This window comes from Ascaphus truei, chromosome 9 (genome assembly GCF_040206685.1).
Source record: "Ascaphus truei isolate aAscTru1 chromosome 9, aAscTru1.hap1, whole genome shotgun sequence".
Classification (NCBI taxonomy): Eukaryota; Metazoa; Chordata; class Amphibia; order Anura; family Ascaphidae; genus Ascaphus; species Ascaphus truei.
Genome location: NC_134491.1, coordinates 56827143 through 56852709, shown reverse-complemented (window position 1 = coordinate 56852709; position 25567 = coordinate 56827143). Strand labels below are relative to the sequence as shown.

At 42.4% G+C, this 25567-nt stretch overlaps 1 protein-coding gene across 1 annotated transcript in view; it reads left to right on the top strand.

Annotated features, from left to right (window-relative positions):
* Positions 1 to 25567, top strand: part of AMN (amnion associated transmembrane protein) — a 40905-nt gene that overhangs the window by 6923 nt on the left and 8415 nt on the right. The window contains exons 2-5 of the mRNA XM_075615022.1: positions 5808 to 5929; positions 6019 to 6063; positions 21615 to 21699; positions 22529 to 22764. Coding sequence (XP_075471137.1) covers positions 5808 to 5929; positions 6019 to 6063; positions 21615 to 21699; positions 22529 to 22764 — 488 coding nt within the window. The remainder of the gene's footprint in view (positions 1 to 5807; positions 5930 to 6018; positions 6064 to 21614; positions 21700 to 22528; positions 22765 to 25567) is intronic.

The following is a 25567-nucleotide window of genomic DNA, read 5'->3' as shown; positions in this document are numbered from 1 at the left end:
CTCACCTACTTAAGTTACACAGACTACTAATTGATATGGTAATAGAATTTCACTTTAGAGACGAAACCTTTAAAGATTTGCCGCTGAGCCATGTAGATTCGTTGCAGGTTCTGATACTTCAATGGACCAAGATGAAAGCAAATTGTGAACTACAGTACACCACTGGAGAATAAATACATTACACTGTATCAAAGAGTTGTTTAAAATTGCAGTCCAAAATAATTATTGAAAAACCACACGCCTCATATTGAATAATAAAAGAGAGTCTGTCTGTCTGTCAGGGCCATTGCTCCAAGGCCATGTGACCTAGAGACATGAAACTTTGCAGGCGTAGTAAGGGGGCACTAGGGGTGGGCACCTTGGTGTTCTTTTTTTTATTTAAACAAATGAATTCTATTAGTGATTAAAATGTATCTGACAAGCAAGTCAGCCAGTGGGTGTTGTACCTGGTAGGCTATGAATCTGGAACGTGACATCATAATCTGCGTAGCCTGGTGGCAGATATGGACAGCCAGATAGCTGAGGGGTGCGCAAACTGGGGGGGGGGGGGGGGGGGTAGTGTGGATTTTTTTTTGGGGTGGGGCTCGGCGGTTGCAGAGGCCCAGCGCTCATCCCCGAGGCATTTAAATGAAATGCCGGGGGACCAAGTGATGCCTCTGCAACCTCAACTTACCGGGATTCAGCCTTCTTCTGGATGCGTCGCCATGGCAAAGCGGCATCAAATAACGCAGCGGGGTCATGTGACGTGGCGGGGAAACGCGCATCAAATGACGCTGCGGGGTCCCGAGATGTGATGTCACATGACCCGGGAGTCATTTGACACCGATTCACAGGAAAGGGGGGGGGCGCGAGCGCTGGGGCTGGCAAGCAGGGGGGCCCGGTGCAGAATCTTTGCGCACCCCTGAGATAGCTATAAAGTGTACAGAGAAAGCAGACGAAGTAAGGAAGAGAAGAAGTCAGTTGACACAGGAGGAGAAAGCAAGAATGCTAGAGAAGGAGAGAGATGAGGAAATAATTGGGGATATCATTAGTTTAATACCTTAAGTGATGGGAGGGGAGGAGTCGGGGGAGAGGAGGAGAGAGGTGGGGACGTAGAAAGGGAGAGAGGTATGAGGAGTAGGGGGAGGAGGGAGGGAAAATGGGAGATGGATAGGGTTGCCAGGTGTCCGGTATTGAACCGGACTGTCCTGTATTTGGATACTCTGTCCAGTAAAAAATGAGAGGTACTGTAATACTGGACATGTACAGTATGTGTCTGGTATTACCTCCCTGGATAAAGTTACCTGACGTACCTTTCACCATGGAGTCCAGTATTTTTGGAGAAGCCACCTGGCAACCCTAGAGAGGGAGAATGTGAGACTGAGAAGGGTAGAGTTATATAGAGAGATGGGTAGAATGGGAGAGGGAGAATGAGAGAAAGAGAGGGGTTGAGGGAGAAGAAGGGGAGAGGGAGAATGAGAGAGGGATGAGAGAGAAAGAGGGAAGTGTAGAAGGGGAGAGGGAGAATGAGAGAGGGAGTGGGGGAGAAGAAGGGGAGAGGGAGAATGAGAGAGGGATGAGAGAGAAAGAGGGAAGTGTAGAAGGGGAGAGGGAGAATGAGAGAGGGAGTGGGGGAGAAGAAGGGGAGAGGGAGAATGAGAGAGGGATGAGAGAGAAAGAGGGAAGTGTAGAAGGGGAGAGGGAGAATGAGAGAGGGAGTGGGGGAGAAGAAGGGGAGAGGGAGAATGAGAGAGGGATGAGAGAGAAAGAGGGAAGTGTAGAAGGGGAGAGGGAGAATGAGAGCAGGAGAGGGGGAGAAGAAGGGGAGAGAGAGAATGAGAGAGGGAGTGGGGGAGAAGAAGGGGAGAGGGAGAATGAGAGATGGATGAGAGAGAAAGAGGGAAGTGTAGAAGGGGAGAGGGAGAATGAGAGAGGGAGTGGGGGAGAAGAAGGGGAGAGAGAGGGAGACGCATGAAGCCAGGCTTTATAACTCCAGAGTACTGCAACTCGTGTGAAGCACTTGAGCTAGAATTGAATAAAACCAGTTTGCTGCCTCTGGCAATGAAAGGGTTATTTATACTCATTCATTGCATTTAATTATGTGATTCTTCACTAAATCATGGACTTTCTGTTAGTCATGCACTGGTGGAAGAGAGTAAGGAACCCGTCTGCCATGTAGCCAGAGGGGAGCAGGTAGTCACTCATACAGAATGATGTATAGGTTTCTGGGAAGTCCCATAAGGATGTATGCATTCTGTGTGACACAGTATCATGTGACTGACCTTCCTGCACTCAGCAGGCATGGAAGGTTTTATGTTGCAGTTTGGGTATTTTGGGAGCCAGAGACCTAAACTAGGCTAGTATTCTCTATTCAGACACTCAGAATAGTGTGTGATGCACTGTCAAAGACGATGCTGCTTAGAAGCAATGCCATCACTTGTTATATACTGAATCTGGCAGAATTACTCTGAGCTAACAGCACTATTCTAAAAAAACTCAGTGGCAGTCTGTCCATGTGAGTGATTAATAGGTTGTTCTTTTCCGGTTGGGTAAAATAAATGAATTCCCTATGTCCCATGGTGCCGGAAGTGGTGACAGTGTATTGAATATTTAGGTGCAGTACAGGATGATAGAATATTCAGCTCATGATTCTAGACTCTCGTTTACAGTAAGTCACTGGGTTCAACATGAATCCTACAAAATTAGAGCAAGGTTCTTCCGACCAAGCACAGAATGCTTTCTTTATCTAGGTTTAGACATGTCCAGTATTACCTGTAGTTTTTTACTGAACAGTGTCCAAATACTGGATAGTCCGATTCAATACTGGACACCTGGCAACCCTAATTGTGCAGTGATTAAAAAAATGATTAGCTCCTAAAATAGTCCAGTTCACAAGAATATTTATTTTACTATTTTGGTTGACATTGTTATAAAATGTATTTGTTTTATTATTTTTATACAGATCAATGCATTAAAAACAACAATGATCTTTTGAAAATATTTAATTTCAGTGAATGCAATGACCCAAATATGTATTTTAATACTTATAGCTCATGGTGGATGTTCATGCAATACAAACAGAAATATAAAATATAAAACAAATATATATTTTTTAAGACATACTGTACTAGGGGAGAGCAATGGAAAATAAGGGCAGCTGTGTTAGCTTTCATACTGTTCTCACGTTCTCTCACCCCTTCTCTCCCTCCGACACTTACTCCTTCCTTCTATTGCTCCCAATTCTCTCTCTCCCTCTCCCCCCCCATCTATGTCTGTCTCCCAGATTCTCTCTTTATTCCCCCCCCCCCTCCTCACCCCCGTCTCTATCTCCCCTCCTCCTCCTTACTGGCACATACTTGACAGTGTTATACACCTGATGAAGCTACAGTAGCAGTGAAACGCATTAAGTAGTATGAGCAAGTTTGTCCCAGCCATGTAGCCGGATGACATCTTCTTCATCATCATCATCATCATTATCATCTTCTTTTTAATCTTCATCATCTTCATCTTTTATTTTTAAACTTATGGGGACACCGCAATGCTCTCCAGTCAGTTTGAGAACGACTCAAATGAAATACAATTATTTTGTCACACAAGAGTCAGACAGGAAGAGCCAGAGTTATAAAAATATATGGTTGCATTAAATGAAGAGGTTATAAATGCAGTTTACACACATTTCATGGACCGCTAGAGATATGATTATGGGCATATGTAATATTTACAGACAAGATTAAAATTGCGTTAGAAGAGGTGGGATAGGCCTGCAAAATGTTGTGTTAGAAGAGGTCCTGCCCCAGGAGCGTACAATCTACCAAACGTCAGAGAACAGCAGCAAACAGTGTCACCTTTTGGCTGCCGCCATTGGGGCGACTCAGGTGTTATAACCCAGAGATTCTGGGGAGAGGAGTCCAGCTACCCCACAGTCACCCGGGAAACTTGAGGCATAGATTATTTTCATATATGATAAATGCTACTTCACTTTGCATTGCAGGGTCCTTTGGCTTTGAAGGAGTTAAACGTGCATTGCCATCTAAATGACCCTAAATTATGAGGAGAGGCTAGCTAAATTAGATTTGTTTACATTAGAAAAGAGGGGATATGATAACTATATACAAATATATTTGGGGACAGTACAAGGAGCTTTCAAAATAACTATTCATCCCACGGGCAGTACAAAGGACTCGGGGTCATAGCTTAAGGTTGGAGGAAAGGAGATTTCACCAGCAACAAAGGAAAGGGTTCTTTACAGTAAGGGCAGTTAAAATGTGGAATTCATTACCCAAAGAGACTGTGATGGCAGATACAATAGATATGTTCAAAAAAAAGGTTGGCCATCTTTTTAGAAGGGAACGGTATACAGGGATATATCAAATAAGTAAACATGGGAAGGATGTTGATCCAGGGAGTAATCTGATTGCAATTCTTAGAGTCCGAAAGGAATTAATTTTTCCCCTTATGAGATACTGTATCATTGGATGATATAACACTGGGGTTTGTGTTTGCCTTCCTCTGGATCAATATACTGTAAGTACGGATATAGGATAAAGTATCTGTTGTCTACTCTAAATGTATCAAAGGTTGAACTTGATGGACATACTGTATGTCTTTATTCAACCTCACCTACTATGTAACTATGTAACACTAGTATGAACATTCTTTTCAGGGATATCTGGTAGGATAATCATAAGAGTGGCATTGCCATCTCGCACTGACTTGCATTTGGCTCCCTTGTCAGGGGGGAAGTAAAAACAATGCATTCAGTGTGGTATAAGTCATTTTTCATCGACCTTTTAGAAAAACGTACCACTGAAAAAATACATTTATCTCCAAAACCAGAAAACTGCAGGAAACTTCTACAGGGAATTGTGAGATTCTGGTACAACAAAACCTATCAAACAGCTCAATATAACTAAAGGTCTGCCAACATCATAGTCATGCTATTGAATAATTCTGCAAATAATTAGCATTAATTTAATATTAAAGTAAGTGAGTACTTCAGTATTAGGTGATACTTTTTTTATTTGGACTAATAATAGATACTACAAGACAAGCTTTCGAGAGTTCTCCTCTCCTCCTCAGGTCAGCAATACTCTCCTCTCTTCCTCAGGTCAGCAATACTCTCTTCTCTTCCTCAGGTCAGCAATACTCTGGAGTAACACGGTTATTTCTACTTAATATTAAAGTAGGAGATTAAAGCTGCAGTTCAGTCAATATCCTGCATGTGTGTTTTTTTAATAAACAGTTCTGTAGTAAGAAAAAATACTTTTAGCATTTTCTGTTTTTAAAAAAACAACTTTGAAAGACCAATTTTCTTGTATTCTATTGTAACAGCCATTTGCTAAGGCACAGCCCCTTCATGTCCTGTCACAAGCCCTGGCACACCCCTTTGTCAGCCCTGCCCTCCCTCTAGCACATGTCAGTGCAGGAATGCTCATGAATATTCATGAGCTTCCACTGACTGACAGAAGCAAATAAAAACATATGCCAGCTCTAATTATGTCACCAAATTTCGCCTATCAATACATGGAGAACGAATTGACCTGCAGCTATACAGTTCTTTAGGTAATTAGAGATTGCACACATAAAACTATTGAAGTAAAAAAATAAATTAAAAAAAAAAAAAGACTGAACTGCAGCTTTAACTTTGCCTTTAGACATCAATTCATATAGGGCAACATTTGTGATGTCTGCATCTATATATATATATATACTGTCATATATACAAAAAGTCAATGTTTTAACTGAGTGTTTTAAGAATGAATATAATAGGCACCCACAAGAACGAGAGCTTATTTTTGTATTTCTGTATTCAATCTTTTTTCTCGCAGTTGGGTTAACGAAGGCTGTCTACAAGCAATGGATTCCCAATACAAATTTTGAGAATGCTTCAAACTGGAATAACCACAGAGTCCCCTGTTCCCAGGATAAGGTGCTTTTTGAAAACGGCAAGGTATTCGGTGTGTTTCATTAGAATGCAGTCACTATATTTACAAAATGCCCCTTTTACCACTTCATTTAACACGTTCTCCTCATTTACAGAAAATCTCCGTCTACGTTCAGTCAGCCCACTCCCTGGGAGACATGGTAAGGTACAATCTTTTCACGAGACACTGCCTCTTGAGTGTAAGACAAAACCTCTTGAAATTACCGCAGGAAATGCATCTGCTAAAAAATAGACCTGCGATGAAACTCTGGAAATTGCATTAAAAAAGCAGCCTCATCCAGCACTTAAATATCAGAGTTAGATATCAAGGCCAATGGGCAGCGCTGAAGATGTTTATCTGCCTAATAAGCAAATGACGTGTACATTTGCGACACGAGCTGGCATCTACATTTTGCATGTTATTTTCAGACGTCTTATGACCAACATTTGACCAATGAAAGAAATAGAAGTGTGGGCAGACCAGCCGCATTTCTTCTCCAAAATAGAATTAATAGCCCTGAGAAGCCACGAAAGGTTGCTGTGGCAAGCTGCATGTTCTGACTTTAACCAGGTTACTATTTATAAAAGGAAGCAATGCTAGTTCTGCTAGGCTATATATATATATATATATATATATATATATATATATATATAAAAAAAATATATATAAAATATATATATATATATTAAATATATATATATATATATATATATATACATATACATATATATGTCACTTTGTTAACCCACCATAACTTAACTAAGTGTGGTAAAACCTATCCTAAGCTTCATTTTGCAAAGCCAGTATAACCAACCCCACACTGATAAGACCCATTAAGGCTGTGCTCAAAGCTGTGAAGTGCAGCAAGCATAAGCTTACAGGGGACAATGTTATATGGTTTTGAAGCAAAAGGTGGCACTGTGTGCTAATTTGCATATCATTTCCCAGAATCCCTTGCTGCAGTGGAAGCACTGTGTAGTGGGTGATATTGGTGAAAGGCAGGGTTGCAGACCTGTCTACGACATGCAAATGAGCACACAGTAATATTTCCATTTGCTATATATATATTATTCTGATTAGCTACTGTACATCCTTGATGATCGCTCGCTGACACCTGCAACTCAATATGTCTAAAACCGAACGCCTCATATTTCATGATAAACTTTTAAATTAAACCACCATCTATACCGTCGCCAAAGCACGTTGCCTAGGTGTGACATTTGACTCCTCCCTTTACTTCTCCATTCACATTCATGCTCTGGCTAAAACAAGTTGCTTCTTCCTCTGTAACTTTGCCAAGATCTGCACTTTCCTTTGTCAGTCTACTATTAAAACTCTATTTATCATCTTATCGTCTCCCATCTGTAACCTACCACTTACAGCCTTCCTTGTCTCGCAACTTTCTCCTTTGCTATCTATCCAAAAATTCGGCGGTTACAATTATTTCACTTACTCCCAAAACAGTGCCAGCTCCTCTCCTCTTTAAACAACTCTTTTTGCCTCCCATCAAGTTCCAGATCACCTACAAAGTTCTCCTTCTTACCTTCAAGATTCTCCACTCGTCTACTCCTCCCTACATATCTGCTTTGATTTTTAGTTATGTACCCGTTCGTCTCCTGTACTCTGCTCATAACTGTCTCCTTTCCATCTCTACTGCTCTCTATCTCTCTCACCTTAAACCTCTTGCCCTCACTGCCTCCTACGTGTTGTATGGTTTCATATTCACACCACCTTCAAACCTAAAAACACACCTTCTCAGTGAAGCATTTCAATAACCTGGACTCATGGCTACTTTCCCACACCCACAGCTGCACTTACTAACGACAAGCACTGCTATCTACTGCACTTACTCCATCACTTGCTGTCTCTGTAAGTCTCCTAACAGACCAGTATGATTGTAAGCTCTTTGGGTAAGGGATTTCCTTTTCTATTGTCTGATTTGATGTTTGTTGCACTAGCCGCATTATAATTCTCTGCATTGTAGTGTCTCTTTTCTAAAGCGCTGCTTACACGCTATATAAATAAAAATATACATACCGTACAAACATACATAAAACACGGCTATTCTTACTGCTTCATGCCCCAAACCAGGGGTGCGCAAACTTTTCTGTTCGCACCCCCGTGTCTGCTCTCCCTCCCTGCTCACACCCCGCCCCCTCCTTACCTGCTCTCTGGCTTCAGTGGCATCATATGACATCACAATGTCATGTGACGTCGCGTTGCCATATGACCCCCGTGGCGTCATTTGATGTCGAATTGTCATGACGATGCGTCTCTGAAGACCCGGCTAAGAGCAGGTAATGGAAGTTGCAGAGGCCTCACGCCTCCCCCCGGCATTTTATTAAAATACCTTGGGGAAGAGCGCGAGGCCTCTGACCCCCCTAGAAAATCCCGGGCCCCCCAGTTTGCGCACCGCTGCCCAAAACAATTGATTATCTAGCTTATTTCTATAATTACTACTGCTGAAAGTGACCAGCGACAAACTTCCTTACGTGATATAAATAGACAATGCTGTCTGTGACTTCTCGTAAGTATCAAAGTACAAAATGTTAAAATCATTCAGACACCCTCAGATTCCCAAGGGAATGCCATTGTATTCAATGGGACAACTCCCACTGTAACCCACGGGAGGGGCACTGTGTAACCGTTTGCATTGTGCCTGCATGCGCAGGCATTTTACCCTTAAAGTAAAAGCTCATCTTTGCCTTCCGATATACATTCCTAGCACATTCGTACATGACAAAATTAGTCCTGAGATGTCTGTAAAACAGAAATGGTTTCACCGAGGGCCCTGAGCAGGAATATATAACATTCTATTTCATCTGCAGTATATCTCCATCAGTAATAATATCATCATATTAAACATTTTTGTTTCTAATAATTGTGTGTGTGTGTGTGTGTGTGTGTGTATGTATGTGTGTGTGTGTGTGTGTCTCTGTATGTGTGTGTGCGTGTGTGTATGTGTGTGTATGTATGTGTGTGTATGTGTGTGTATGTGTGTGTGTGTGTGTGTGTTTGTGTGTGTTTGTGTGTGTGTGTGTGTGTGTGTGTGTGTATGTGTGTGTGTGTGTGTGTGTCTCTGTATGTGTGTGTGTGTGTGTGTGTGTGTGTGTGTGTGTGTGTGTGTGTGTGTGTGTGTGTGTGTGTGTGTGTGTGTGTGTGTGTGTGTGTGTGTGTGTGTCTCTGTATGTGTGTGTGTATATGTGTGTGTGTGTGTGTGTGTGTGTGTGTGTGTGTGTGTGTGTGTGTGTGTGTGTGTGTGTGTGTGTGTGTGTGTGTGTGCGTGTGTGTTTGTGTTTGTGTTTGTATGTATGTATGTATGTGTGGGGAATCTGAGGGTGTCTGAATGATTTTTATATTTTGTACTTTGATACTTACGAGAAGTCACAGACAGCATTGTCTATTTATACCACGTAAGGAAGTTTGTCGCTGGTCACTTTCAGCAGTAGTAATTATAGAAATAAGCTAGATAATCAATTGTTTTGGGCAGCGGTGCGCAAACTGGGGGGCCCGGTATTTTCTAGGGGGGTCACGGCGGTTACAGAGGCCTCGCGCTCTTCCCCAAGGCATTTTAATAAAATGCCGGGGGGAGGCGTGAGGCTTCTGCAACTTCCCTTACCTGCTCTTAGCCGGGTCTTCGGCGACGCATCGTCATGACAATACGACATCAAATGACACCACGGGGGTCATATGGCAACGCGACGTCACATGACATTGTGATGTCATATGATGCCACTGAAGCCAGAGAGCAGGTAAGGAGGGGGAGGGTAGAGGGTGAGCAGGGAGGGAGAGCAGACATGAGGGTGCAATAAGAAAAGTTTGCTCACCCCTGGTTTGGGGCATGAAGCAGTACGAATAGCCGTGTTTTATGTATGTATTTACGGTATGAGACAGCAAGTGATGGAGTAAGTGCAGTAGATAGCAGTGCTTGTGGTTAGTAAGTGCAGCTGTGGGTGTGGGAAAGTAGCCATGAGTCCAGGTTATTGAAGCTTCACTGAGAAGGTGTGTTTTTAGGTTTGAAGGTGGTGTGAATATGAAACCATACAACACGTAGGAGGCAGTGAGGGCAAGAGGTTTAAGGTGAGAGAGAGAGAGAGCAGTAGAGGTGGAAAGGAGACAGTTATGAGCAGAGTACAGGAGACGAACGGGTACATAACTAAAAATTAAAGCAGATAAGTAGGGAGGAGTAGACGAGTGGAGAATCTTGTATGTAAGAAGGAGAACTTTGTAGGTGATCTGGAACTTGATGGGAGGCAAAAAGAGCTGTTTAAAGAGGAGATGAGCAGGCACTGTTTTGGTAAGTGAAATAATTCTAACCGCCGAATTTTGGATAGATAGCAAAGGAGAAAGTTGCGAGACAAGGAAGGCTGTAAGTGGTAGGTTACAGATGGGAGACGATAAGGGGCGTGCATTAGAGTTTTAATAGTAGACTGACAAAGGAAAGTGCAGATCTTGGCAAAGTTACAGAGGAAGAAGCAACTTGTTTTAGCCAGAGCATGAATGTGAATGGAGAAGTAAAGGGAGGAGTCAAATGTCACACCTAGGCAACGTGCTTTTGCGACGGTATAGATGGTGGTTTAATTTAAACGTTTAGGATGAAATATGAGGAGTTCGGTTTTAGACATATTGAGTTGCAGGTGTCAGCGAGCGATCATCAAGGATGTACAGTAGCTAATCAGAAGCTTGGGACTGGATAGCAGGTGTGATGTTAGGAGTGGATAGATATATCTGCGTATCCTCTGCATAGAAGTGACACCTCAAGCCAAAAAGTTGATAAGATCAGTAGAGAGAGACAAAAAGAGAGGTCCCATAGCAGAACCCTGAGATACAGCAACAAGACAGGTCAACCACGGGTGAAGACATATTAGCAAGAGCCTGAAAAAGAACAGCGGGAGAAGTATGAGGAACACCGCAATAGAGCTTTGTTATGGATGTCAAGAGATTGCAGAATCTGAAGGAGAAGAGAGTGGTCAACATGAAAAGCAGGGAAAATGACCTTGATCTTTTGCTTCATGGATATCATTGGCTACTTTAGTGAGGATAGTCTCAATTGAGTGAGCTGTACGAAAGCCAGATTGCAGAGGGTTCCGGAATGGCTTGGGAACTCAAAAAGTTGATCATGCGGGAGAAGACGAGACATTCTAGCAGTTTGGAAGCAAAAGGCAGGAGGGAGACAGGGCGGTAATTAGTAAGGCACATAGGGTCGAGGATGTTGTTTTTGAGAATAGGTGTGACAAGTGCATGCTTAAAGGATGAGCAGTATATCCCAGAGGATAGAAAGGAGTTGCAGATATGGGGGAGAGTGGGGACTGAGATAGGAACAAGCGGTCTGATAAGGTGTATGGGAATAGGAGGGGCATGTGGTAGATGGAGAAGAGAAGATAATACAAGAGTTGGACATCTACCGTATTTCTCATAGGTCCACACCTAAAACGAATGAGATTTGGTGGTCATGCATTACATTGTATTAGAAAAATTCTGGTTTCAAATACTAAGGGGCCTATTCTGGTTGCTCCGAGGTGTGACAAACCGCTTTGAAGTGCCCTTTAGAAGCGGATTGACATGCTTTGCTATTCTGTAAGCCCTTCTCGCATGTCCAGTCCGTGTCTAAAAGGCTTTTTTTCAGAAGCGGTTTCACTCCGGCTCTGCCAATCCGATCGGTTTGTCAAAAAAGCCTCCAACCCGCATTTTTTTTTTACTAAAACTGCTATTTTAGTAACTCCATTATGCAAACCGCTCTAAAAACTCACATCTATTTCATGCCACGGTGGTGAGATTGGTACTGTGAGTTACATCCAGAGCCTGAAATATGGGTTTTGGCTGAGAGAGCAAAACCCATAAATCAAAAAGGGGATGGAGTTAGCACCTCAGGTCATTCCGCTTCTAAAGCGCGTACGATCCGGGCGGTTTGTCGCTTTTTTAGAAGCGGTTTAGAAGATGCGATTTGCAATAGAGAACAGGGTTTCTTCTCCCATTCAATCTGCTATTTCTGAACATACCAAACTGTGCAGTTTGGCAACGACAACGTCGGAGCTACTAGAATACCTGTAGGCCCCTAAGACCTAGTTGAGGTCCAGTTGAGATCATTGATGCTAAAAAATGACTGAGACTGTCTCCCATGGATTGAGACACAGTCCACTTCAGTGAGATGTGATATGAATGATTCATGCATAATTCTCTTAGCTGGTCTGCCTTTCAGATCCATTAAGATGTCTAAAGTGAGTCAAATGCAGTTATTGTTAGTACACATGACTCCACAAAGCATGCACTTGTTTCCCACAATATCCTTCAGAAGGATTCCCCTTGGATTCAGACACAGCTAAATGCAGGGAATGAAAATAAATTCCAAGCCAATGAAACCATCTGACTTAATATTGTGACATTGGAGTCAACTAGCAAAAAAACAAACAAAAAGTAAATAGCAAAAGTGGAAAAACCCTCCACAGGATTAAACATGGTGTGGAAATAAATCTTACACGTAACAAAGGAAACGGGATACTTGGCATGTGATAAAAAGGTATCTCAATACCTTGGACGTGGCAAATTGGGAGATGTTTGATTGTTCAAAATACATGAAAGATGTTATGCTGCACACCATGAAAAGGTTCATATACTTGCAGTTACCGGGGGTACCTGTCTGAGAAAACTCTATAAAATAGATGTTCCAGGGCACTACGGTTTTGTCAATAAAGAGAATTTATTCAATCATAAACACAACGTTTCAACCAGCTGTGTGGTCTTTGTGACCTGGAACATCTATTTTATATTCATTGTTCAAAATGGCATGGACTAAGATTAAACCAGAAAACCTATTTTGTGTGGTCTACAGCTTCAAACAAACAAACAAACAAACAAACAAACAAACAAACAAACAAACGTAATTTCAATGTATCTTGTTTAAAGAAACAAGTACTATTTCTTAGAGAAATTTATAGGAGTAGACTGGCAAAGAGGGTACATGTCTATTACAAAGCCATAAATCCTATTTGATCACTTTATTTTGCATACCTCTCTGTCCCAAATATGATTGAATTCCTGCACACGCTTTGGCCTCCTCTACGTGTGCTGAGCAGTTATTCCATTCATTAATTACTCTTTTAGGTAAGTAATGTTTCTCATAACTGAATTCGAGCATGGCATCCTATTCTAATATGTATTTGTCTCTGATCATTTTTTTTTATCTGTAAGTGTTCAAAACTAACATTATTATTTCACGCTCTCTACATTTTCTAAGAAAAATGAATGCTCTTCTAAAAAAACAAAAACGAGTGTTTCCTATAGGCTTGTCAATATAATAGGCAAAGAAGGGAGAGGAGCCGAGTTTGTCCTCTCTTCCAGGTAGTAACACAGGAGGGAGAGGGAGGAGGGGTATGATACCTTTTATTGGACCAACAAGCTGTTGATACAAGTTCTCGAACCTCTCAGGGTCCTTTATCGGGTCCCAACACTCTGACCCGGAGAGGTTCCATAGCTTATAACATATCAAGTACTTGTTGGTCCAATAAAAGGTATCATACCCCCTCCTCCCTCTCCCTACTTTGTTACTACATATAATAGTAATTGTAGTGAGTAATTCTGAGTATCAACACACATGGGCTACTGATTATCTGGATTCGCTGCATCTAAATTGTTCCATGGTGCCCTCACCCAAACAATGGAGATAGGGTGTGCTGATTATCATTACACAATAGCAGGGAACTTGCTCCAGTCAAATAGATGGCCTGGGAATGGTGTACAGCAGGCCTGCAGAACTCCAGTCCTCGAGGGTCGCAAACAGGCCAGGTTTTCAGGATATCCCTACTTCAGCACAGCTGGCTCAGTATGACTGAGCCACTAATTGAGCCAGCTGTGCTGAAGTAGGGATTTCCTGAAAACCTGGCCTGTTTGCAGCCCTCGAGGACTGGAGTTGTGCAGGCCTGGTGCACAGTATAAGCTTGTGCCACTGTAAGTTACATTTCCTTAACAAGCGAAGCAGATTCCTTAGCTTGCGACATACAGACATACTATGCATTACACTGTGCAGTGCGTCCATTTCCAGAGTGACCCAACAGGATTTCTCCACTAAATAAATTAACAGTTCAATGCTTCTTAGTTGAATTAGTGTGAATTAATGATTTTATACATAGCATCTAAGTAGTCATTGTAACCACATCTAGTGTGAGTGTAATGCATATTGGAGCAACAGAAAACTGTCTGTTTCCCAGTTTTCAAGACATTTTATGATATCAACTTGTATTCATTAGTTTTTAAATACATGAGCTATCCCAATCACACAAGCTATGTGAGAAACAAGAGATATATAGGACCTGTATATGTAATTTCCAGCCCCATAGGTGTGTTTTATGTCATTCCAATCAGAAGAGTGACTGGTTAAGAATGTACTAATATGAAAAGGAAGGTAGCTAACTTCCGCCAGCATCAGATCCGTCTGCAAATTCGAAATGTCTCCGACACGACCAAAAAGCTCCCATAGCAACTGGAACCTTGAAATTCTATTCTGCGTCTTCTAGCATTCAGGTCAGCATTAAAACTATCCGGTGTACAGCCCTTATACAAAAGGATACCATATTCCCAAAGAATGCTTTGCTATTTGAAAATATCTTCCCTGGATCAAAAATCAATTATTCCGTTTTGATAACCTGAATAGCAAAAATGTTTTTACAGAATTGCTCAGACATTGTAATAACCGAGTAGCATTTGCTAGTCACCCATCTCGGCAACTGTGCGGTGCTAGATACTAGTAGTTACATAGTGTTAATTATACTATTACCCCGTTGCCAACTATGTACGTAAGACTGGGAAAACAGGGAAATAATACAGTGGAATAATGAGGGAAGTAGATATAACATTGGTAGAGTGGAAAGTAGATACAGGAAGAGTTATCAATCTGATCAAACAAGAAAATAGAAGTACACTGTATGAAGAGAGTGATAGGAGACAGGGCAGTGCTACTATTAAACAATGTGATAAACAATCCCAATCCATTTGGCAGTGCCATAAAAAAGCAGTGGTACTGAGCCTTATTGCAGTTGCAGAACACTCTAAAGACACAGTCCCCAAAAAATGTATAGTATGTTTGAGACACAGGAACTTTGGCATATCATCTAACTCAGGGGTAGCCAACTCCAGTCCACAAATGCCGCCAACATGTCAGGGATATCCCTGATTCAACACAGGTGGCTCAATCAATCAGTGGCTTAGGCAATGACTTACCACCTGTACTGAAGCCGGGATATCCTTAAAACTTCACCTGTTGGTGGCCCTTGAAGACTTGAGTTAGCCACCCCTGCTTTAACTGTACCTTTATTATTTATTTAAATAAAATGTATTATTGTATGTATTTATAAAATGTTTTACCAGGAAGTAATACATTGAGAGTTAGTTACCTCTTGTTTTCAGCTATGTCCTGGGCATGATGACAGATGACAGATACATGGTTACATTAAATGAAGAGGTTATACATTGTATTTACAGGCATTTCATGGACAGTAAGAGATAATATGTGATTATGGGCGTATGTAACAGTTAGACAAAATTAAAATGTGAGACAGCTGAGGTCTTGAAATTACTTAAAGCGGAGGCGGTTTGGAGAGTCTCTGGTAGAATGTTCCATTCGTGAGAGGCACGGTAAGAGGAGAAGCGGCCGGATACTTTGTTGAACCAGGGATATACTACATAGCTGAACCTATTAAAGAGAACGTGTTTTGTGCTCAGTAAGCTGTGAAGTTTGGGGAACTTGCAAAGGAATTGCTGGGAAATATATCCACCCAGCACAAGTAAGCAACAAGAAACTACAGCGGAACCTGCTTTTATGTGCCAAATGTTGGAGTGTCTTTACCTATAGTATATAGCAAAGTTGCCACGTTGGCCTTAACCACTGAAATGATATATTAATGTTTGTTTTTTTAAATAATGCTCAAGCCAGTGAGGTTTTCAATACAGTGCCCCTCTGCTGCCCGAGAGCTTGGAAAATATATTTACAGAGGTCATTAGTAAGCAGATAGATAGTGTGTGGAAAGGCGCCACTGCGCATGACAGAACTCCACAAGGTCCCGGATGGTACAAAAAACTTTATTGGCACAAAATCATACTGGGGCTACACCACGATCTCCTCCTCTACGCGTTTCACCCTTAGGAGTAGGGCTTCGTCTTGGAGTGCATTAGCTGTGTGGCTGAAGCGCAGGACAGGTTTTTCTTTTGGTCATTAGTAAGCAGGCCTCGCTTGTATACGGAAAGAAAAAGTTGCATGGTGCTCTAAACCAAAATCACAGCAAACAATAATGATTGACTTGAATGTACAGCGGATTACCCCTCCAAAGAAAGCAAAAGATAAGGCTAGGATATTAAATTACACCCATACACCTGTTAGATGTGTAACTGGAGAATAAAGTCCCACATGCAATGAGGTAAGGACAGTATACACCTGCCGGTGTCCAGCATTAATACAGCATCATGGTAATGACATGGGGTAACAAACAAAATCCTTGCAGCCACTAATGGAAAAAGGAGAGTGAAAAAGGCTCACTTAAGAGTATAACTCACGCAATTGTGGAGCCTGATGTGTCACTTCTCCTGGGGTGTACCGTGCCTCCGTTGATGTAGATGAACAGGAGCAGGGAAAGAAAAAACGAAGCACTGGTTCCACTGAGGTAAAAATTGACACAGAGGTGCGTTCCCACAATAAAAGTTTTAATGGATCAAAAGCACAAAAACAGAACACCTATGCGTTTCGGGCTTGTGGCCCTTTATCAAGGTGACATTTTTACCTCAGTGGAACCAGTGCTTCGTTTTTTCTTTCCCTGCTCGCTTGTATACGGCGGAGATATTCTTTGGGGGCCTCTGAGAGTGGGAAGCCTCACTTAGTTACCAGTACTGGAATTTCTGACTGCAAACTCTTTGGTATTTTCCGGGCTTCTCATTTGAGGTTGTGTTTGTAAACTGCTCCTCTTCTTGGTAAAGTGCAAGAGAACAGCGCCACCTATAGGTGCAAAACATTATTTCAAACGTCAAAAGTACTTTCTAAAATCTAGAATAGTATCATCTAAACCAGGGGTGCACAAACATTCCCCCCCTGCGCCCCCTGCCTGCTCTGCTCCCCTGCTCGCGCCCCCTCCTTACCTTGTCTCCGGCGTCAAATGACGCAGCGGCACCCGCATTGCCATGGCGACGCGCCAACGGAGACAAGGTAAGTGAAGTTACAGAGGCCACAGGCGATTCCCCCTGCAATTCATTTATATGCCTCGGGGGTAGAGCGCGGCGCCTCTGCAACCGCAACTCCCCCTGAAAAATCTCGCGCCCCCCATTTTGGGCAGCCCTGATCTAAACCAGGGATGCCCGACTCCAGTCCCCAGGGGCCACCAGCAGGTCAGGGCTGAGCCACTGATTGAGCCACCTGTGCTGAAGCAGGGATATCCCTGATACCTGGCCTGTTGGTGGCCCTTGAGGACTGGTGTTGGCCACCCCTGATCTAAATTCTGCATAAGTTTTAAAGCAGCAGTCCCAGCTGTTTTTTATTTTATCCCCCCCTTTTTTGTACAGAATAAAAACCGTATATGTACTGGTAAAGGTGCCAGCGTTTCATCCCCCTCCCGGGGAAACAAAATGGCGGTTTAAACCATCATGTGTTGCTGCTCCCTATTGGCCCGCACGATGCAGCTAATTTAAAGCCCAGAAGGTAACACTGGTACCTTTACTGTTAAGTATCTCGGGAAGCAGGCAGTCCCTGGAGTTGGAAATAGCCCGAATCAACTAAAGGGACCCCCCCCCCCTCCTACCAGTTTACATCCTGTTAAAAAAAAGGGGGCGTTAGATAGGCGGGATTGTGGTTTTAAGGGTTTGGAGAATTTTAAAAAGTACATGTTCAGGAAGAAAAAGAATCCCCTAAATTGAAAATGAACAGGAAGCGTTGGTTTATAATAAAGAGGAATCTCTGCACAATTATTGTCACCCAGGCCTTGTCCTACTTGAAGAAGATATTCATTTTCACACAGTGCTGCTGATGTAGACTGCACAGTCGGGTCAGTGTGTAGTGCCGTCAGGTTATACTCTGTGTCAGTGTATAATGCCGTCAGGTTATGCTCTGTGTCAGTGTATAATGCCGTCAGGTTATACTGTGTCAGTGTATAATGCCGTCAGGTTATACTGTGTCACTATACACTGACACAGAGTATAACCTGATGACACTATACACTGACACAGGACATAACCTGACGGCATTATACACTGACACAGAGCATAACCTGACGGAACTATACACTGACACAGAGTATAACCTGAGGGCACTATACACTGACACAGGGTATAACCTGACAGAGTACAAGTGGGAGGGGGAAGAGGCGGTGACACATGTGGAGGGGATGAAGAGGGGGTGACATGGGGAGATGGGGCAGTCGGGGACAAGGGGGGTGGGGAAGTTGGGGGGAGGGGGACACGGGGGTGACAGGAGGCAATGGGGTGATTGTGTCTACCTTGCTCTCCAATCTCTACAGCCAACACCACATGGAGCTGCCAGCAGACAGGGTGTATATTCACAGTGCCCTGAGCTGCTTGAGCGCCCACCACGGGTTGCTGGTCCATAGGAGCACAGGAGAGGAGCTGGTTAGGTGGCGCTCTGTCTTCTCCTCTTCCATGTCTCTATTCACTGTCTGCAGTCAGAGCCCCTGTTTTTTCCCCCTTCCCGGGCCGCCCATGAAGCGGTCCACAGGTTGTCCACCCTTGCTATACACAGTCTAGTGTTGATACCCCATATTCCCTAGTGGTTGCTATTGTTCTGTTACCTTGATGATAGATCCATTGGGGCTCTGAAACTTTGGCATTTTGATCTCCATTATGTCACCCTAATGTATGTATGTTGTGTAAATATAATTGATCTATTGGTGTGTGAAGTGTGTTAGGCTACGGCCCCAGCATTAGCTGCTGCACGCACGTCTGGCGGCGCGCGCATGTGTGAAAGTCGTGATCTTCGGTCTGTGGCTGAGCTGCAGGGGGAAAGACAAGATGTTGACGGGGGGGGGGAGAGGGCATGGTGGGGGCGCAGCCATGACATCACGCGGCTGGTTCGCTGGTTTGCGTCGTATAGCACTTTGGCTATTAGCCTGGGATATATTGTTCACTCCCACTAAGTGTTTTATTCTCATAGAGTGCAATTTTGGGTTTCTTGTCCAATTGAGGGTCTCTACCCCACTTGGATTTTTGTGTCCATGCTAACCTTACCCTATGCACCATGAGAGAAGAATAATTTAATTAGGAGAGCGATAAGCATTGTGTGTTTCATAGACTTAGAGGGGTATTAAGGGCAGCACAGTGATAATCCACAGCTGTAATAATTGAGGAGATTCAATCTTTTTTTTTTTCTTCTGATCCCCATTCTTTAAGTATGAGATCTCCAGAGTATCAGAAACATGTAAGCATACTCAGTATTGCTATCTTAGGCTGCGCTTATAGCGCCGGCGATGGCGACGCGACCGATGACGTCGCCGTCGCCACTAGCGAAAGTTAAACTTCAGTTTTAAGCGACGTTGCTGGCGACAAGGCCAGTGACGTCACAAAGGGAGGCGGGCAGCGCTCTCTGATTGGTTTAGAGACAGTCACATGTGGCGACTGTCTCTAAAAAAAAATCAAATTTACCCGGCTTCAAAATTTTTGGTCGCTCCGTCGCTGTCACGCTTGGTATAAGCGCTTGCGACGGAGTCAATGGATTTGTTTTGGAGCGATGTCGCGTCGCCGGCACTATAAGCGCAGCCCAATTCAGCATATTCATTTTTATGAAGAGTTAGGCGTTTCTGGTGCTGAACTGAGGAGGAATTGTAGTGTTCGTGTTTTCCTGACTCTGTAGGGGATTTTGTCTGAGTAACCCAGTCATGACACATCCTATTTTTTGCTGTGGCGTTTCCTGTTTGAAATGACCAGAGGTCAGCGTTAGTGGCAGAAGAGGTCACTAAGGTCAGAAGTTTCCTGTGAGGTCACTGGCATCCTATGGTTTGCCGACAGGATAGAGGAACTCCGGTAAAAGAATACGCTGAAGTGAGAAAAGAAGGGCGTTTCTAATCGAAAAATATCTATATAAATGTACAGAAATCTCCCCCTATATGAGGCACAGGTTAAATTAATTCACCTAACACACAAATTCCTACAAGCTCTAACCCCAGCACCCACCACATCATATCATATATTTGTGTCAAAAGGAGTGCTACTGGGTATGACCAAATGTATACAACAAAAATACAAAAATACCCAATGCTACATCGAATGTGACAAAAAAATGCATAATTAAACACTTCAATGTTAGTATTCTCATAAGAATGGGTCATTTCGTTAAACCCTTTGGCCAAAGTGTTATAAGCATTTAAGTATTTAACTCTCTCTTTTTTTTTGTCATATTGGATGTAGCATTGGGTATTGTTGTCTTTTGTTGTATAAAGTAATTCACCCACTAATATTCTCTATATATGGTGTCTAGGGATGTTACACTAAAGTAAAAGTATTTTGCAATGTAACATGTTTTCCACAATGTAATCCATTATTCAAGACACGTTAAAAATGATTTTCAAATCACATTCTCACCAATATTTGAACACATAAGAAGCAGATAGAAACAAACAGCTCATGAAAACAATCATACTATGTATGCCCAGTATATATAAATTAGTATGCAACATTTCCAAACACTCCCAGTACACAAACAAGTTATGGGGAGTAAGAACGTGACGAAATCCCTCCTCCGTACATAGTGCAGTAATGATTAAGAACACTTATGAGCACATTCACATGTATCCGACGGGTCACCAAACCTTCCGTACTCCATAATCGCACAACATACTGTGCTTCCACTGCAGCCAGGAATTATGGGTAATGACATGCAAATGAGCTGTCATATTTAGATTCCTCCACATTAGGGAAGTTTGTGTCACACAGCAGGCATAAGCTTAAAGAGGACTACGTTTAAGTGAATAAGAAGCAAAATGTGATACTCTATGAGAGCTCATTTGCATGTAATTACCCAGAGTCCTTGGCTGCAGTGAAATCACTGTTTGTTGCCTGATTATGGGGTCAGGCAGGTTTAGGGACTTGTCTGAGGCATGTGAATGAGCTCACACGTGTTCTTTATCTTTACTGAACACTCCCACATTTCTAGGCGATGTCCCTCGTCACATACCGATGTGTTGGTTACGTTTCCCCCATGCTTTCAGGCTGAATGTGAATTTTGAAACCCTTAATCATCCTGTATCCATTAGCTAAAGTTTGAAGGATCTTCACAGCTGAACTTTGCCTCCGAAAGATTTAGCAAGTAGGGAGATTTACCAGGATTAGCACTGATTGACACAGCATGTGTCAGACGGCAGGATGTGCATTTGGTGCCTATGGCAAAGTTGTAATCAGAATCTAATAGTAACCCTAGTTTTAAGGTAAGTCTTTGGATGTGTCTTGGAGATGGCTAGAGAAGGAGTTGGCAAACAATAGATGCCACATGGAGTGTTTCATTCTCTAACACTAGTCATACATCCAGAAAGATATAAGCCAAGATTGATTTTTGGAGGCCTATAGAACTTGTCACTCCAATTGCCAAAAGGAAACCACAATCCCGTCTGTCTGCTGATTGCAGTGTCTGTACATTTCTATTCTCCATGTTTATAAAATATCATGTAACACCTGCCGCCCAATAAATACACTCTAACTCTTCAAAGAACCTAATGTGTCATTAACTTTCTCCAGTATATGCCATGGGACGGAGAGTTTATTTTGGCCTCTGGGTCTGGATTCTCAGCTTCCTCTAGTGATGATCCAGAATGTGATAAAGGTAAGAGCAAAGTCACGCGCAGAAATACGCCACACAGATGCTCCAATGACGGCATTACGCACAAGCGTTGAATAAAGGATGACCGTGTATACAAATACTACATACACATACTGTGTGTATGTATGTATGTATGTATGTATGTATGTATGTATGTATGTATGTATATATATATGTATGTATATATGTATGTATATATATACAAAGCTGTCGACCAAGCAATATCCTACATGTGTGCAACGTAAGACAAATTTCTTTGGCCATAAAAATCACGGACTCACACTTTGGGGCTGTTTTTTCTTTTCAAAAATAAAAATAATAAATCTTGTTAAAAAAAGCAGCAAAGTTTTTTTTTTTTTGCAGTGGATCACATGACCAGTGTACAGGTCCCATTGGTCATGTGATCTATTTTTCATACAAAGAATGAAAACTGACAAAATGGCGACAGGTTGAATTTTTCTTTAGAAAAGACTCACCTTTTCATGTACTTTTTGTTTTGCATAAACCCCGTCCCCTAGCGCAATTTGACACAATTGCTAAATGACCCCAAAATTTGCGGAAGAAATTAGCAAATGGAAAAACGGTATTATGACTGAGCTGCTGAATGAGTCATCTGTGCTGAAGCAGGGATATCATGAAACCCTGACGTGTTGGTAGCCCTTGAGGACTGGAGTTGGCCACCCTGCCTTGTGGCTTAACACTGCTTGCTATATATACATGGCTCTCCATCCTTTGCTTGCTAAACAAAATGTACTGCTTCAGACCTACTAATAGCTTGAAGTATGTCTACTCCGCAGCATTTGCAGCCTCTTTGATCTGTTTTTCTGGGCAGGGTCTGTCGTAACCTTTAATGATGGAGATAAGTACGACTGGTTTAATCCCACATTGTGGCACGCTGCGGTTTCCATCGATGATCTGGAAAATGGCAAATTTCTCTTCGCTGTGGACCGGGAACGCGTCCCCTGTCAGCACGACGATGTCATCTTTTCACCGGAAACATCTTTTCGAGTAAACATTAAGACAACTGGATCAGCAGTTCCCCTGAGAAGTATTTCTGTAATGGGACGGGTAAGTTTAGGAACAAACTGAGTGGCCAGTACCTGTATGTCGTGTTTTAAACTTTAATTTAAAGTGCCTCCGTGATCATTAAGCTCTTCAATGCTGAAAAACATTCTGCAGGCCACTTATCAATATAACTCCTCAAATGCTGGTTGTTAACAGAAGCTGAAGGAAGTCATTACAATAGATGGTGTGTGTGTGTCCCAGGGGTGTGCCAACTGGGGGAGCGAGATTTTCCAGGGGGGGGGGGGCACACACGACATGGCGGTTACCGAGGTCCTACGCTCTTCCCCAAGGCATTTAAATTAAATGCCGGGGACCACGTGAGGCCTCTGTGAGTTCCCTTACCTTGGCTTTCAGCGATGCGTCAAATGAGCCAAGGTAAGGGGGGGGAGAGGGGGGTGCTAGCAGGGGAGGACAGCATGCAAGGGGGTGCAGGGGGGAAAGTTTGCACACTCCTGAGAACCCATTAGTGACAATGATAATGGAATGGAAACGATTTATTACATTGAGAACTTTGAATTTAAAGCAGCAAAACATGTGAAATCTTATATGTTTAAAAAAAAAATCAGCTCTGTAGTATTAGATAATACTTACTGTATTTTTTATTATTTAACTCAATGCTTTTTTTAATGCGTTTTAAAGCATCGTTTTTAGCTCACCTCCCAAGCATTGCAAGATCTTTGTAACACTTTCCTGTTTGGGATAATTTGTTGCCAATATTCCAGCAGTTTGAGCTGCAAACTATAACAATAGATAATGTTACCTTAGTAATATAAGGATATATTATAGCTGCTGAGTTACACTGACTGACGCAGCCATTATGTTAGGCACACAATCAGGATTTTTACAGATTTATATCAGGAGCACCAAACGATTTCCAGCTTAGGTAAGAATGTAGAATTATACTTTGTCACATGCTTTACATATACAATTGAGAAAAAAAGGGGAGAATGTAATATTGTTGCTTTATTTCCATAACGTAGAAGGTGTAGGGCGGAAGTATGAAATTATTAAAAGAAGGAGGAGGAGAGATAGATATTGGATTCAAATTTTTCAGCCAGCAGCGGAGACTGAGAAATGTCTGATACTTAAAAGCAAAGCTCAGCAGAGATCAGGTAATCAGTCTGCTGTTGTGAGGTAGACTTAAACCCTGGGCAGGCGTTGCTATTCCCCACATGACAAATACAGGCATAATCTTCCAATTAACAAACTAACAGAGAAAAACTGCTCATCAATACAGGCATACATACATCATTTTAATGAAAGGCTAGTAAATCTGTTCCATTTTTTTAAAATAGTTAATAATTGTTTTATTATTTTTTAAAAGTAACATAACAACATAAAACACATATAGGATCCACTTAACATATATAAAAATACATTAGTCTCAAAAGTCAACAATAAACCGCATCTAATATAAATGTGTGCGAGTTGTAAGAAAAAAAATTAAAATATACATTATAAAAAAAGAAACCCACGGACGTGTTTATTGGGTAGAGCCGGGACTCAAAGTTATGTACACTGAATAACAACTCCTTAATCATTATAAGGTGCCGATAGCAAAATAAATGAATCAACTATAAAGAGATAATTATACAAGTGTAGAGTGAGCACACATAGTTTTATACAAGTCTCAACAACATCTTTCTTATACGTGCAGTTCCACTTAGAACAAGAGTGAACCAACTGCAGTGTTTACATGGTTACAACTAGATGCATGATATATATTTATATATATATATATATATATATATATATATATATATATATATACACATATATATGATGAGATTGAAAAAAAGACATATGTCCATCAATATACATTATATACATTTCAAAATTCTAAAAACATTTTGTTATTATCACTATACTCAAAAAAAAGACTAGAAAATTGTAGCCATGTAACACCCCTACATAGCCTAAAAAACTCAAGTGTATATATATTTTCATTTGTGTAGCGCCATCGCTGTACATAGGTCTTTACAGCAGTGATAGACAGGACATAATAGGAATACGCGCTTCATACCTAAAAGTAACATTAGGAAAAGGAGTCCCTGCCCCAAAAGAGCTTACAATCTAAGAGGTAAGTAGAGAGAACGTACAGAGACAGCAGGAGGGTGTTATGTTAAGTGCAGGGTGCCAAGGTCGATGTATGAGGTGTATAGTATTAGCCACAGAGCTGTCCATATGCTCGTTAAAGAGGTGTGTATTAAGATGTGCCTTAAGGCTAGGTCCCGGTACATGCTGAACAAGAACCGCCCCTCAATGGGCCGGGCCCACCAGCTGCCTTGGCCCCATGGCATGGCATGACCAGATTTTTCTGAAGATAGTAAAATTGTCTTCAGTACTGGTGACAGAGCGCTGGCCACGCCCACCCCGGCGGTTCAGCCAATGAGGTCGAATCTGCTGGGTGACATCATGTGCGCGCCCCCACCACGTCCCCACCCCTGTCACAATCTCCTGCAGCTCGGCCACAGACCGGAGATCACAGCTGCACGCGCCGCCAGCCTGCCAGGCGCGCGTGCATCCGCCGGTGCCTTCCGGTGGATAGAGAGGGTGGTAGTCGGATATTGAGGGGAAGGGAATTCCAGAGGTGCGGGCGGAGCAGTGAGTGATGTTTCTGGATTGAAAAGAGAGCGGAAACAATCGCTGTGAAATGCAGAAGCCTTTAGAGCTAAATGCACCTTCACTGATTTTCCTATCAGCTGTAAATCGGCAAGCCTAAAATATTGTGCGTCTTAAAGGACAAAGCAATCTGCACGAGGGCTGTCACGTGGTGTGTACCTGCACGGACTTGTCTTTAAATCCG